This window comes from Ascidiella aspersa, chromosome 6 (genome assembly GCF_963924565.1).
Source record: "Ascidiella aspersa chromosome 6, kaAscAspe10.2, whole genome shotgun sequence".
NCBI lineage: Eukaryota > Metazoa > Chordata > Ascidiacea > Phlebobranchia > Ascidiidae > Ascidiella > Ascidiella aspersa.
This window is the reverse complement of record NC_139452.1, coordinates 16351520-16365921: the sequence shown is the minus strand read 5'-3', so window position 1 is coordinate 16365921 and position 14402 is coordinate 16351520. Positions and strand designations below refer to the sequence as shown.

Sequence of the window (14402 nt, the reverse complement as noted above, 5' to 3'; positions counted from 1 at the left end):
ATCAGATTAGCCCCAATGTCAGTACGAAAAACATTTTTTTGTTTTACAAATAGTCCATGACAAGTTTTTGACAACCCTCCTGACAACCTCTTGCGATCCCTCGGTTGGAAACCCCGTTACAGGACATACCCATTTGCCAGTATTCACTGAGAAAAAAGACAAATACCTTTAACATAATTAATAACATTTCAAAAATAAATTGACAAACCTGTATTTTATTTGGCAAAAAAATAATCAATAGATTGGAACCCAACAAACACTTTATGTCCTAATGCTATGTCTTGTGTACAACTATAAGGGTCTCACCCAACCATGGTTCGTTTTCTCCCCCTCATGCGAACCTCATCAAGCTTGTTTATTATAGGGGTAGGATTTTTTAAATTTTCTTGGTAGCTTTGCATTAAGACAACAAACAGTTCTTCCGATCCAGGATGTGTGCTTAAAAATGCTCTTTCAAGGACATAAAGGTCAACCCCCTTGTCTTCTGGCAAACTTGAAGAAGAACTTAATCCAAAGTCAATAAGATATATTTGTTGGTACCCTGCTACAGAGTTATTTTTTACTTCCTTCACAATCATGTTTGATGTAGTTAAATCTCCATGTATTATATTGGCTAAATGCATATCCGCTAGAGTTTTTCCTATGAGCTTTGCTAACGGGTATAGTGCTTCATAATTTCCAGCTGGGTTTTCTTTTATATCTGTTGATACCAGATCTCTAACAGTGGATCCTTCAATTTTTTCAAGAAAAATCGTACTTCTTAGCGAATCAATCAAATAAATTGATGGAGAAGGAATTCCTAGTTTTCTGCATCTCTGAAGCGCGCGCACTTCCTGAGTTAATCTTTTCTTTGTCAATTTTTCATCGATTTCCTTTATTCTATACTTTTTTGAGAATCTCTCTTTTATAATGGTTGGTCTTCCCAGGTAGATGGTGTCATATATTCTAGCTTCAGCTCCTTGACAAATGCTGGTCAATTTGCCTTTGTAAGGATCCATTTTAAAACTTGCAATTCTAATGTAAACCTGTTATAAACAAACAATGTAGTTACCATTACAAAATGAAATTAATTTACTTGAGCTTTGGACCTTTTTTATGTTAATTTGATTTTCCTATTTCGACTGCAAAAAACTGGATCTTAAAATTGACAGACATATCTTTTTCCGAGCTCAACAAAGAAAAGTGGATGTTTGCCTTGACCACTGGGTAAGGCATACAAAACAGGTGCAGGTCTTTTGAAAAAATACTTTTATAGAACGATTAAGAAAATAATCTTGAAAGCATTAAAAAAAATCAAAAAATTTGTTCAAATATATATAAATATCCATAATGCCGTATGAAGTTGTATCAAGGGTCTTGTTGATGCTAATTGCATGCAGCCCACAATGAGATAACATTTTCAGATTACTGTGCTACCCTTCTTTTAAGTTCGGTAATGATGTAATCAATGACTAAAACAACAAACTGAATAGTTAAGTCAAGTGGTTCTCAACCTTTTTTATTCCGTGGAACCCCCAACAAGACTCAAAACCAAATCGTGCACAATGTACACTTGCAATATGTGGTGGTTAAGTGCACATTGTGCAACTTACAGTGTACCAGTGCACGTTATCGCTAGTCCACAATGTGCACGTTTTGGATTTTAGCCCGTCTCGTCTTTCACAACTAAATCCATCACCTAAAAAAAAGCACAATGCACAATGTATGTAAATACAAAGAGAGAATAACCTCTTTAAAACTAGAAGCTTTATAGCCGCCATATTAGGTTAAAATGAACTTTGCCAAGTAATATTGTAATAAATACATTATTATGCAGTCGTAGTAAACAACAAAAAGTTGTTCGTAACATTATGTTTTGTTTGCATTTTAATTTTCTAGTTCGTTTTTCATAGTCATCGACTATACCAGTGGTTCTCAACCTTTCATGCCTCGTGGCCCCCTTCGAAAGGCTTTTAATCCTCATGCCCCTCCTCGATTATAAAAGTCTAAAATTGTGTCTAACGAGTTTTCACTTATTTTATTTCACCACGTTAATAAAAACACTTCGATTGAACGAAAGCCAATAAAAAAATACACTTAAAATCCAAAATAAGGTAACATCGCTTCCTGGTCGAATCGCATTATTTTGGCAGAAATAACATTGGTATGGTTATTCTTTTTTCGTGGTTGCTTTTTTAGTTTTGAGGGTAGTAATGACGCATTTGACATCACAACCGAGCAGTGTAGAGACTTCGCACAGTTATGGCCGTGTCGTCTAACTTTTGTGAAGCCAAAAGAGACGTAACTCTCGCACCATTTGCGAGTTTTCGACATTTGATAACACAAACCTTGTTTAAGCTTCGTGTAAAAACGTATTTTGAATAGTAAACTTCTCTGAAAGTATGTTCAAATCAATTATCCTTCGCTCTATAAAGCTTGCTTTGACTACTTAACCCAATTAATTTTACCACAAAATTTAATCAATGGAACCACAACAATTATTTTGTGAAAAAAAATTTTCAACTGCTTGTATTAGTTTTACTCTTATTCCAACTTGCGGTTTACATACTAATAATTAAACCAACGCCTACCTATAGATGTTATAGATAGGCGTTGGTTAAACGTTCCAAAGAAAAACTGAGTAAACAGGAAAAACACAAATGTTGGTTGTATGTGACGTAACAATGATTGCCAATTAGGCGAGCAGATAAAGAATTGCAAGATTGACGTCGAGTGTTGCAAAACTTTTTACGAATAGCAAGTAGCAGTGTTGTAAACAAGTCATTTTGAAATAACTTCAGTCCAAGTCAAGTCTTTTGCAAAAATAACAAGTCAAGTCCCAGTCCAAGTCATCGGTTGCCCAAGTCAAGTCCCAGTCAAGTCATTATGAGAGCAAGTCAATTTCAAGTCATGTCATTAACATAAAAGTAAATTGTTAAACTATTAAAATTGGTAAACTCGTCCGATTACAAGCAACAGTTTAACTAAAAAAACACACAAACGCAATATACAGCAATAAGAGTGTTTAATGGGCAAAACTTGGGGCACTTGCCCCCCCCCCCCTGGAATTTTCAGGCGGGAGTTCTTACCCTCCTTTTGTAAGTGATATTATCGTTTTTTGTTCGTTTTTGTCATGTTTTAAAAAACTGTTCGAAGCGGCGTGCTTTTAAAGTAATTGGGTCACGCGTCTTAATCTAATGCGAAACCAAAATCGAGTGCAAAACGCCGTTTTTCGTCTTTTGTTTGGTCGACCGTAAACGCTGGAAGTTGTTCTTTTTCGTTATTTGTTTAGGTTGACTGATTAGCAAGTGTGTATTGTACAATTTGTTTTTTTCCCTGAAGTTAACGTGTTTTGCAGCTGGCGCCTGACAAGATTGTTGACGACGCACGTGGTCGCTTTTGCTGGACGTATTTGGCTGTTTCTGATTAGTTTTTTTATCACGTCTTGCAATCACCATTCTATGACGTCATACTGTCACTGTTTTATGACGTCATTATTCATTAAGTCAGACGAAAAATAGGGGAATTCCCTAAGTTTAAAATTCAGGACCCCCCTTTTTGATTTTCTCCTGATTGCCCCCCCCCTGGAAAATTTTCTGCGGGCGCCCATGCCCCCAGGGGGTCGAGGGCCACGGTTGGGAAACCCTGGACTATACTATAAAAGAGCTAACAAATTTGCACGGACATCGTACAATTTTTTATGCAAAAGTGATGAATACCATGATGGATTCTAAGTACATATTTTAACCACGCAAACTTCACGTCGATTTTGCAAATTACTAATTTTATGTTTTCTGAGCAACGCTGAGTAGAATTAATTTGGAAATATTCTACTTAACCTGCACACCGCCATATTTTTCGTCTTTTTACCCAAAGAGATTTAAATTAAGTGTTGAAGTCTCTTTGATTTACCCTATGAAAAAAACATATTTAATTATTTAACTCGTCACGGATTTTGACTATAAGATCTCAAGCGTAACGTGCGTTGTTTTGTCATTGGAAACCAACTTAAACCACGGTAATATATCATGTTAACGTTACATAAAACCTTCTAATCTTGTTTGTTCTACGTTTAAAATATTCATAAGTAACTATAATTTAAATCTATGTTTCAATGCTGTGGTAGGATTCTAGACCAGCGCCCTATAATTTATTAGGAATATTGTTACAGGCTGCAATGACCTAAATTAGGAAATCCGTCAACTGGGCGCTCTTTCACTATTGTACGTAAAAATTAATAAAAAAAAAAATTTCTTCAAATGCCGCATACCATAACACAAATTGTTTGGGTTAAGGTGCGGGTTAGCGTTTGGTTGAGGGTGGGTCAAGTTATTATTAATAATAAACATAATATTACTTGACCCACCCTTACCCAAACGCTAACCCAAACAATATGCGTTGTGGTATGCGGTATTATTATTATTTTTTTTGCATAACTTTTCACGTACAATAGTGAAAGAGCGCCGTCAACTGTTACACGTCATAATAATTATAGAAATGGATATTACAAGAGGTAGTTTCCAAGACTTTTCTGGGTCGAGTGCAAGATCATCACGTGCGATTAGTCGGACCTCAAATCCCTGCAGTGAATCTGGTTCACTACAGCTTCTATCACCAGACGTGGTATGTTTTTTGTTCTGTAAACCCAGCAGTGCTATTTACACTACTGGAAAGTATGGCAGATCTCGACGAGATCTCGCGGGTGCACGGCCGAAAAAATCCGTGTGACCGGGTGCAACAAAGGGCAAAAAAGTGCACCTTGGGTACACTTTATGATTTCGGATGCATTCTGTACTGCATACATTGCACTGTAAACGTATTCCACACAAGCGTTTTCCATATATCGGGTAGGGTTCCTCTCCAGGAATGTTTCGACGGGAAATTCTCGGGATTTCCCGCGAATTAATGATCCCAAATCCCGGGAAATTTTTTTTATAATTCCGGGTATTCGGCAACATAGCAAAACTTTAAAAAGATTGTCGTTTTTGAGTAATATAAAAAAAAAAGTAGTACCAACCATGTGAAAGTCGTTGCTTGAGTTGCTTTATTCGCGCTTAACAGCGGAAAAACTTAATTAAATTTATTCTACCAATAAAAATGCATGCGCTTTTTTTTTAAATAAAAACAAATAAAGGTCCTGACTTTAATATGAGAAGGTCTTGTACGATTGCAGAAGCAATACTACAGAACATAAATGAGAGCTTGTTTAGTTACGAACGTATAAATTAATAAAAAAAACGGTCCTCAAATACCGCATACCACAAAGGTATTATTTGGGTTAGGGTGCGGGTTAGCGTTTGGGTGAGGGTTGGTCAAGCGTTATTATTAATAATAAACATAATAATACTTGACCAACCCTCGCCCAAACACTAACCCAAACAATATGAGTTGTGGTATGCAGTATTTTTTTGTTTTGTTTTTTTTGCATAACTTTCCACGAAAGAACGCCCATAAATGAGCTTAATTAAATGTTTGGAGCTAAAATAAAAAAATTTCAAACGTCATAGTGACGTAATTTTATGTATAATTTTTTTGTCGGGATCCCGGGATTCCCAGGAAGTTTCATTTTTCAATCCCGTTTCCCGGGATTGAAAAAATCCGGGAAAAAGAGGAACCCTAATATCGGGTGCAGTTCAGCTTTTTCGGGGTGCACTTTTAAAAGGTTGAAAAAATCTCGCTGGTGGACTTGCCATACTTTCCACAGTGGGCTATTTATACATATAAAGTTGGTGATAGTTTTATTATTATTAAAAACAATAAAATTTACTTTTTTATGAGCAAATAAATTGCCAATTTTATTTGTTTACATTTCTCTACTGCAAATTTTATATTATAGGGTTCTTTTAACTTTAAACATCACAAGATATAATTAATTAACCTTCTACAGTGTTACTTATTGTCACCTTGGTAGCCATTATCATCGTTAAAAACAATCAGAATTTGTTTAAGGGTGATTCTTTCCATTATTACTCAAATGGGGAAGCGAGAAAAGACAGAACCTTTTCATCTGGTGATAATGAAAGTGAATACTTCTCCGCTGAAGAAGAAACTAATCTGTCTAACGTATCTACACAAGACAAAAGAGATGAAGTTAATAAACAAAATGGCTTGCGTAACAGTCTTGAGACTCGTTCACATTCAAGCAATTCAAATCACTCTAGTAATGGCACAGAAAATAACTCCAACCATGAAAAGTTGCTTGAAGATTTTGAACTGCAGGAGGCCATTAAAAAAATGAAGAAACTTGATAGAATCCTAATGAAGAAAATAAAGCTAGAAAAAGAGGTTAGCACTACAGTAATTTAACATATATATATACATATATTGCGGAAAGCGAAATTAGATTAACATCATAAAGGTACTGTTTTTTTTTTAAACTAAAAACGTTGTCATTTTTTGTTAAGGATAACAAAGTCCAAACCCTTGTATCTGCATTGCTCAATTCCTAATATTGTATATTCGGCTAACTCATTTTTCTCATAGTTCAATGCAGTTGATGTTGGTTTGCTGTTAATGTCCCACAAGTGTTGAAAGTTTAAATTGAATACTGCTGTATTTTACTATACTGTTACTTAAATTTGTAAACTTTATTATCCAATTATTAGGTCAAGAGACAGCGGTTTATGAATCAAAAGAGCACTCATTTAAGCCTTGCAGAATTAAAAAAAATTCCAACATACAGTGACATTGAAAGCAACGCGGCCAAATATTTGTCATTGTTACCACCACCTCAACAGCTTGATGGTAAAGCACAAGAGACAAATTTTTTATCTTATTTGGGTTTAAACATGCATACTAATATTTTTTATAATAGCTGTGATGCACTTGTTTTATGCAGTTTTGTTAGAAAGAAATAAGGAAGATGCAGCTTATGAGCCCATATTTCAAACTCAATTTCAAAGTGAAAATCGACACAAATCCCATGATGTGAGTTTTCTGCCTATTTTTTTATTGGTAAATAGTCATTATAATAATAGTGCAACACAATAATAATTGTTTTTTTAAAAGGATGACATTCGTCCAAAATCAACAACTGATGTGAGTGACAGAAACATATTCCGAGAAACTACAGATAAACCTTCATCAGCTGGTGCTAACAAACCACAAGATAACCACAAAACAGATTACATCAAGAGAAACATAGAGGTAAATGTATTGTTCTAGGACAGTGGTTCTCAAAGTATGGGTCGCGTAAGGTCAAAAAATGGGTCGCGATATGGTGATTAGCCAACTACAGTAGCTGCTAAGACTGGTGTAATCGGTAGCCGTATAGTTACTTTATTACTTTGTCTATTTTTTTTTTGAAGATTATTTTGCTAGCTGTTATTACACACATATACCTCTAAATTCTGTTAGATCAGCGTTTTTATAGTGCTGTCTTACTCACTGATAAACTTGGGATTATAATTGAGAATATTGTGCAATATTTATTCACAACTTGAAGTACTCCTCCGTTTTAGTTTGAGTTAAAGGTTTTTTTTTTTCGATGCTCGCTGTAGGTTTGTTCCTTTCAACTCTGAGGTTATTAGTTGCAGGTGATAGGCCTATTGTTAAAGTTAGAATCAATCATTTGTTTGTAATAAATCATTCTTTCATAGAACTGCGTAGGCTGCTACGTCTGGTTGTTTGTGTCTATTTCTATTTCATGCATGTCAGAAAAAATACATTCTTTGATATTTGAGGCTTGGGTTGTCAGATGTTCATAAAACTCAGATTTGGGTCGCACTCAATAAAGTTTGAGAACCACTGTTCTAGGACATCATTGCAATCAGGTTTCATAAAAGCCACAAGCTTTTGTGCCCAAAATTATGTTAATACTTGTTATACAGTATCATTTTGGTTTAGTATCTTTTGCAATAAACAGTAAGAGTTTCGTTTTTCATCTTTTTTATATCAATGTAACTGTTTTTCGTTTAGCTTGCGAAAGATGCAGGAAATATGGTTTTAATGACAGAAGACGAAAAAAAGCGATTGTCATTTCTTCTAGAAGATATTGACGAAGCTAACCTGGAGATGGTAAAGTTGTTAAATTGTTATAACTAATTTAAGTCAAATAACTTAGTTTTTTTGCTAGCTTTAAAGAAACTGAAAGTGCGCTTGTTAGATTATGAATTTATAAAAATTAACTTGGTTATAAATTTTCTACCAACTGTAAAACAAATGTTTAGGACGATTCATTGTCCGACATGATGACTTTGTCATCTGGTGAAGGCTACAAACCACTTCAGCAGGAAATGGAGAAATTAGAGCTTATTGACAGCAGACTACAGGCTTTACTTTCACCCGATGTTTATAGATCAATATCAAGTACACCGCGTTCCGAAGCCTCAAGTAAACGCATGGTAAGGTTTTTATGAAGCAGCTTGTTTACCTTTAAATATAATAAACGTGTAATTATTTAAATTATCAATACTTTATAGATAAACTATGATTAAGATATTGTACAGTACACCCAGCCAACTTAAATTTAACATGTTAGATGCGCATCAATAGAGAACTCGGCAAAAAGTTCCTAAGGTCTAACTTGACAGAGACCCGTAATCCCCAAAAAAGACTTGAAGAAGTTGACCAAAAACTGGAAAACTTAGACCAACGGTGGAAAGAACAGGTAATAAATTTTGAAATATACTGTGTAACTCTAGCTTTGCAGTAAGTGTCTAATTGTATTTTTTTTTCAATTTTCAATTTTCAATTTTCTATTTTAGAAATAAGATTTATCAACGCTAAGTTGTATTACGTCTTTAACGTCACCGGGCCAAAATATTTGTAATGCTGTTTTAGAAACCGAAGCTAAATAAAATGACGTTGCCTTACATAACTAAAAATCGGGTTTCAACTTTGGTCTAAAATGTTATAGGCCTAGCGTCATTTTTTTACTAGAGATTACGTGACTCATTGGACACATAAAGGCTTTGCATATTGTTTGAAATAATTGTACTTATATTCTTAACAGAAATTGTACTTTATAGTGTTTATGGAATTAAAAACCATTGGCGGCAAGTTTCTGCTTGTCGATTACTATTCCCCTGCGACGCGTATATTAACGATAACACAGATCAAAAACCCTAGTAACACCAGGATCATACATTTTTTAACGAAATACATATTTCGCCTATACTTTATTAAAAAACAGATGAAAGCAGTATAGATCAATAACAAGTTTAGATCAATAACAAGTTTTAATCAGGCTGTCAGAAGAACTTTGGCTTTCTGAAAGGTGATCTAATTAAACCACTTTTACGCAATGTATGCCCTAAACCGTTTTATTCTTTTTTTCCTTTCAATGTCGGCTTGTTCTTATGAAATGTCGCCTGAGGTTATCTTGTCCGCGTGGCGCTGCATTGGATTAGATCAGTGGTTCTCAACCTTTTTTAGCTTACGGACCGGTGAAATTTCAAAACAAATTTTGCGGACCGGTGGACCTTTAAAAATCAAAATCAGCCCAAAATGTAATTACGACAAAAGTATGCAACTTTAAAGCAAATACTGGAAACTTCAATTAAATTAGCAATTTCATACGTGGTATACGAATTTTTTTTTCATGCAACTATCTTAAAGTAGAAGACTTCAACGACGTGTAGCCTACTTATAAACAGTTGGACACAACACTGCGCATTGTAACGTGCGGTAAGTCCAAAGTAGACAATTAACTTTATGTTACGTCACAATGCTGCAAATTACGGAACGAAGTTCTTAATTTGGTGAACAAGCTTTTAACATCTTGCATTTTGTAATGAGATATAAAATTGTAATATATTTGGCGGACCGGCAGAAAAGTTGACGCGGACCGGCGGCCACTGGATTAGATTACCTTTCAGAAAGCCATAGTTTTCTTCTGACAGCCTGATATTTTGTTTCAAAACTTTTTATTGATCTATCCTGCTTTCATCTGTTTTTGAATTTTTTATTAATTTAATTATCAGTTTGCTATGTATATGTTTTTACTGAGAGAAACTGACGTTGTCAGTATAGGCGACATATTTATTCTTTTAAAAAAGTCTGATCCTAGTTTTACTCGGGTTTTTAAACTTAAGGTTTTATTGTTATAATGTTTATGAGTCACACAATGCAATAGAATTCATAGCGCTTATGGGCTGAATGGTTTTCCGTAAAAAGACTTCCTTTGGTACCTCTCTTTTTTATATTTCAACTATAAAACTTGAAGAACCGTGCATACCAAATTATTATTTTAACCAGTTCGCGACCAGCAGCCCGCGTCTAACCGACGAACAGCTATATCGCCTGCTCTCCGAATGTTCTCGAAGTAGGTCACCAAACAGCATCATCACATCCCTGGAATCACGGGATTCCTTCGATGACGATGATAATGACAACGATGACGAAGGAACGTTAACCCCTTCCTCCATTTCACGTCTCAGTCATTCTACGCAGGAAACCGTGACCGAGCTAGACATAGAGTTCGTCGACGACGATCTAAGATCGACCCAAGGTCACCACCAGGAGGTCGTTTTGCCTCAGATTACGCGAGAGGCCCTTGACGAACTTTTGAAAGATGCAAGATCGTCTCTCGGTCTTGAACCGCGAGAATCTAGAGGCAGCCCTAAACCTGACACAGCTGATAGCGTATACGACGACGATTCACTAGACGGCGCTGGTGAAGTCAACGAACTCTCTGAATAAAATTAGGTAAGCAAATCACAAATGTTGGTTAAAATAACCAAATTTTTTTGCGTCCAGACCTTGTCCTTCAATTCGTTTTTTTTATTATTATATATTACTTTCATTATGTATTAACTATAGTTCGTTTTCATTGCAATGGTTGGTTTCCAAAGAAACAAAATGAGAAAGATACAAAATAAATACTAGATAAGTAATTTGATAAGTACCCTGCGCATTATTGCAAGTGACACACCATGTTATTGTAGTTTTTATACTTTTACGAAAAAACAACTCATCCGGCTTCAGGTGTAAGTTTAGGACTGTATGCTTTAATTAATCAATTTGGTAAAAATTCTATTAAAAGTTTGTTGAATTTTTCAACACGATCAGTTTTAGTAATTGTTGAATGAAGGACCCATGGAAACAGATTCATATTAACAGTATTACCATCTAATGTCAAAATGGATAATTTATAAATTAACACAAGGTATGAATATTTAAATATTTGATACCTTTTGCAGTAATTTCGTTCCCCAATTGATGCTGAACTTATCAAGGGCCAAGGTATACCTTACTGTTTGCCGAACGTGACAATCTGCTCTTTTATTGCTTGTTTGTCGCCAACAATAAGAAGATAATCGATCATAAATCATAAGAGCCAAAAACAGGAAAAACGACAATGATTATTTCACTTTTTTACATTTATTATGTGCTTTATTGAATTACACGGGTAAATTGCAAGCATTTGTTTGTCCCATATTAAAAACAGCGCTTTGTTGAGGTGTCAAATATGTGTCTTAAATATCAATGACACTTAAAAAAAAAGTTATTAACTTTTTACATATTTTTCTATTTATATATTACATGCGTTAATAAATGTTTTTTGGTAATATTATGATTTTATGATTTGATAGAAAGATGTGTAACTATAGTATTTTCCTATGCCAATATTTACCTGAATATCACAAGTCACATTTCGAATGAACGACAGTGTTAATAATCTAGCGGCTCTTCATGTTTTTTTGACGCACACTTAACGAACTGGGCAGATTGCCTTTTACTTTCGCTTTCTACCTGTGCATCGCGTTGTGTAATTGTCTAATTTTTCACGGAACACTAAGCTACAGAAAGCGTCTCTATTTAATGGTGACCCCCCAGAAACGACACTTCTGAAACCGTCACGGCAAGTAAAGAGTCGCAAAACGCAGTTTCAGTTAAACTACCCACGTTTTAAAAAGTTCAAGTACCGCTTGGTTTAGACAAGCAGAGGCACAGTATAACGTCTTTGTTTTGTTACTTTTAACGTTATTAAGGTTTTATTTAGATTAACGTGAGTTCTAATGTTAAATGCTCTGTTTAGCTAATTGTCTGTCTACTCTCATAAAATAATATCAAACGGAAGCTAAATGTACAAATTGATATATTAAGACAGGCAATAATAATCGCTGACACCATGTCAAACACGGACGGTATGTTAAGGCTAGGTTAATAACAGTGCAATCACAAGCGCGATAATAACTCAATCTAGTCTAGACCTCGACACTTCAGCATAGATCTTACCAAATAAGAACTGCATTGGAGGAGGGCAGATACGTGTTTTCAGCAGCCAACAAGTTTCCGTTATCCACGAGAAGGCAATGGTAATTTAAACCTGATTTAGTGTTAAATATATGCGACATAATTCCTTAAGTTTTATTATAACAGGCGCAATGTAAATTAACAATTCAAGTCGATTGCAGCATTAATTCGTGTTGTAATCCGCAACACACAGTTTGCCATTAAGGGTTTTAAAACGATCAAATCAAGTACGACTTTAGCGCAGCAATCCGATGCCTTATTTCTAGAAGCTCAAGGAAACACCCCGCAACTTTTATTTTCCAACTGCAACGTCAAACGCCTCGATCATGACTAAAGTCACCTAGCGAACCAGGTACAATTTGCTTTTATCACCGACGGTGTAAAGACAAGGCCAAAAGGTGCAACCTCCCAGGGAAAACTGGCGGGCCGTCTTCTCAGCTGCTACGATGGCCGCTACTAGTAGCGATTTCCTTGTTTGGGATCGATTAGCAGGTCGCAATTTTCGAGTGTATGCGGTGGCTAAGATTAGCGTTTTGCCTCCAACAGCGCGCCTGCCTCCCGAGAAACTATAGCTCTCCCTAAAAAGCTTCAAATGGACATGATTCGACGTTCGTCTAGCCCAGTGGTCCACAAACGTTTTTGTTCCGTGGCCGATGTTTTTTTCATAAAACAGTTAGTGGCCCGCCATGTGCCGTAAACCTTTTTTGTGCATATAAGATATATCAACCTGGCTGCAGACTACGTAGGCCTATAGCGAAGTTTCAACTACGCCTACATATTCGGACAATTTCTTGATAAATGGTTTAATTCCAACAACAACTAAATTTAACTTCGTATCTGTAGCGACACATGACGTCACATTGTTATTTATCACGAGGATTCCTTGTATCGCTGTTATCACTGTTAAATGTTTCGTCATGGAAAAATACGGTAAAACAACCATTGCAGAATTTAGCAAGATTTTGCAAAGTAAGCTTTCTAAACACCAATTTTCACTGAGTCAGGCCTCGCCGGCTCTACGTTCATCCGTTGGATGAGAAATAACATATTATGTTTAAAGCGCCCATTTTGTAAACATTGCCTACATTTCGCGATGGCGTGATATGTACAATGTACATTGTTGCCATTTGTATGAAGCTAGCACTACGTTACAATCGCATTTTTTGACGTATAAATAGTATATTCGCGTCAGAGAAAAGTGTAGAAAAAGGTACAGGGAAACGCCCAATTATCACGTGATGCCTACGTATTATATTGTAACAAATAACTATCTTATTGCTTATGTGCGTCTTGCCTTCTTTATGCAGATCTCTTCTTAAACCTCTTTAAGAACAAGAATAAAGTCTTGTCTGTTAAACAGGAACCAAAAGACAAGTGGTTGTTTGTTAGAAACAGAGACAATGAACAATTATATTTTGAATAACTCTCTACCTTGAACGAGTGAAGTTAATTCACGAGGCAAAAATACTTTGATGAGGCTCATAATTAACCCGCTTGCTTCAAATCCCTTTTTGATTGAAATTGAATATCGATACCAACAGGTTGAATTTAAAAATGCCGTGCTAAGTGCATAATAAGTCGTGATTCTATAACAATTATCCGACTCGTCAAGGCGATGTATATTAATTCGTTATTTTATGAAAAAATGTTTTTTTTTTATTTTTATACATTCTGGCCTCTGGCGATGGCTGGTGCACATTGATTAACAACAGTTTTTCTATGTTATAAGTATTTGTCTGCCCTTGATTCTAAAAATATTTAAGAAGGCGATAAAGAAATAATGTGTTTGTTTGGTTTCATAAAATTGGAGTCCACATGGTGTCATCCATGATCACAAGGCAAATGTTTAATAAAAATACTTTGGGGGAACGCGATCCTAATGTAAGTTGGTGAAACTTTCTTTGTTGATAGTTTCAGGGTAAGCATAGCGCCTTTAATCTGAAGAGAATCCTTTCAACACATATATTCAAAGTAAAAACAAGATTCGCATGAAAAATGATTTTTTGCATAGTTTAAAATAGCTAAAAACTACTTATGTATAAAATAAAGATTAAACTAAGTACAGTTTGTTTGACAAACTGATTTTTTCAAACTGAACAAACTGATTTTCGGTTTACTAAGTTCTGTACTTAGTTTAATCTTTATCATTGATGTGCAACCAGAATCGTTTGTTTTCGCCATTCGAATTCAGGCAGATTTTGTTATTCGAAAGAATACTTTGATTA

The 14402-nt window shown here is 35.3% G+C and overlaps 2 protein-coding genes across 2 annotated transcripts; one reads left to right on the top strand and one right to left on the bottom strand.

Annotated features, from left to right (window-relative positions):
* Positions 1-201: 201 nt before the first annotated feature.
* On the bottom strand, positions 202-1020 carry LOC146140484 (EKC/KEOPS complex subunit TP53RK-like). The gene has a single exon (XM_083392178.1). The coding sequence runs from the start codon at positions 996-998 to the stop codon at positions 303-305; it is 696 nt and encodes a 231-aa protein (XP_083248304.1). The 5' UTR covers positions 999-1020; the 3' UTR covers positions 202-302.
* A 3397-nt stretch (positions 1021-4417) lies between these two features.
* On the top strand, positions 4418-11578 carry LOC146140483 (fibrous sheath-interacting protein 1-like). Its single transcript, XM_083392175.1, has 10 exons — positions 4418-4602; positions 5929-6264; positions 6585-6723; positions 6818-6906; positions 6988-7125; positions 7897-7995; positions 8148-8321; positions 8459-8587; positions 10177-10626; positions 11121-11578. Exons 1-9 carry the CDS (start codon positions 4477-4479, stop codon positions 10618-10620), a joined length of 1674 nt encoding a protein of 557 aa, XP_083248301.1. The 5' UTR covers positions 4418-4476; the 3' UTR covers positions 10621-10626; positions 11121-11578.
* The last annotated feature ends 2824 nt before the right edge of the window (positions 11579-14402 follow it).

Coding starts and splice junctions, on each gene's coding strand:
- LOC146140484 (XM_083392178.1), bottom strand. CDS start 998: ATGGATCCTTACAAAGGCAAATTGACCAGCATTTGTCAAGGAGCTGAA.
- LOC146140483 (XM_083392175.1), top strand. CDS start 4,477: ATGGATATTACAAGAGGTAGTTTCCAAGACTTTTCTGGGTCGAGTGCA. Junction 4,603..5,928: donor AGCTTCTATCACCAGACGTG/GTATGTTTTTTG, acceptor AATTTGTTTAAG/GGTGATTCTTTCCATTATTA. Junction 6,265..6,584: donor AAATAAAGCTAGAAAAAGAG/GTTAGCACTACA, acceptor TCCAATTATTAG/GTCAAGAGACAGCGGTTTAT.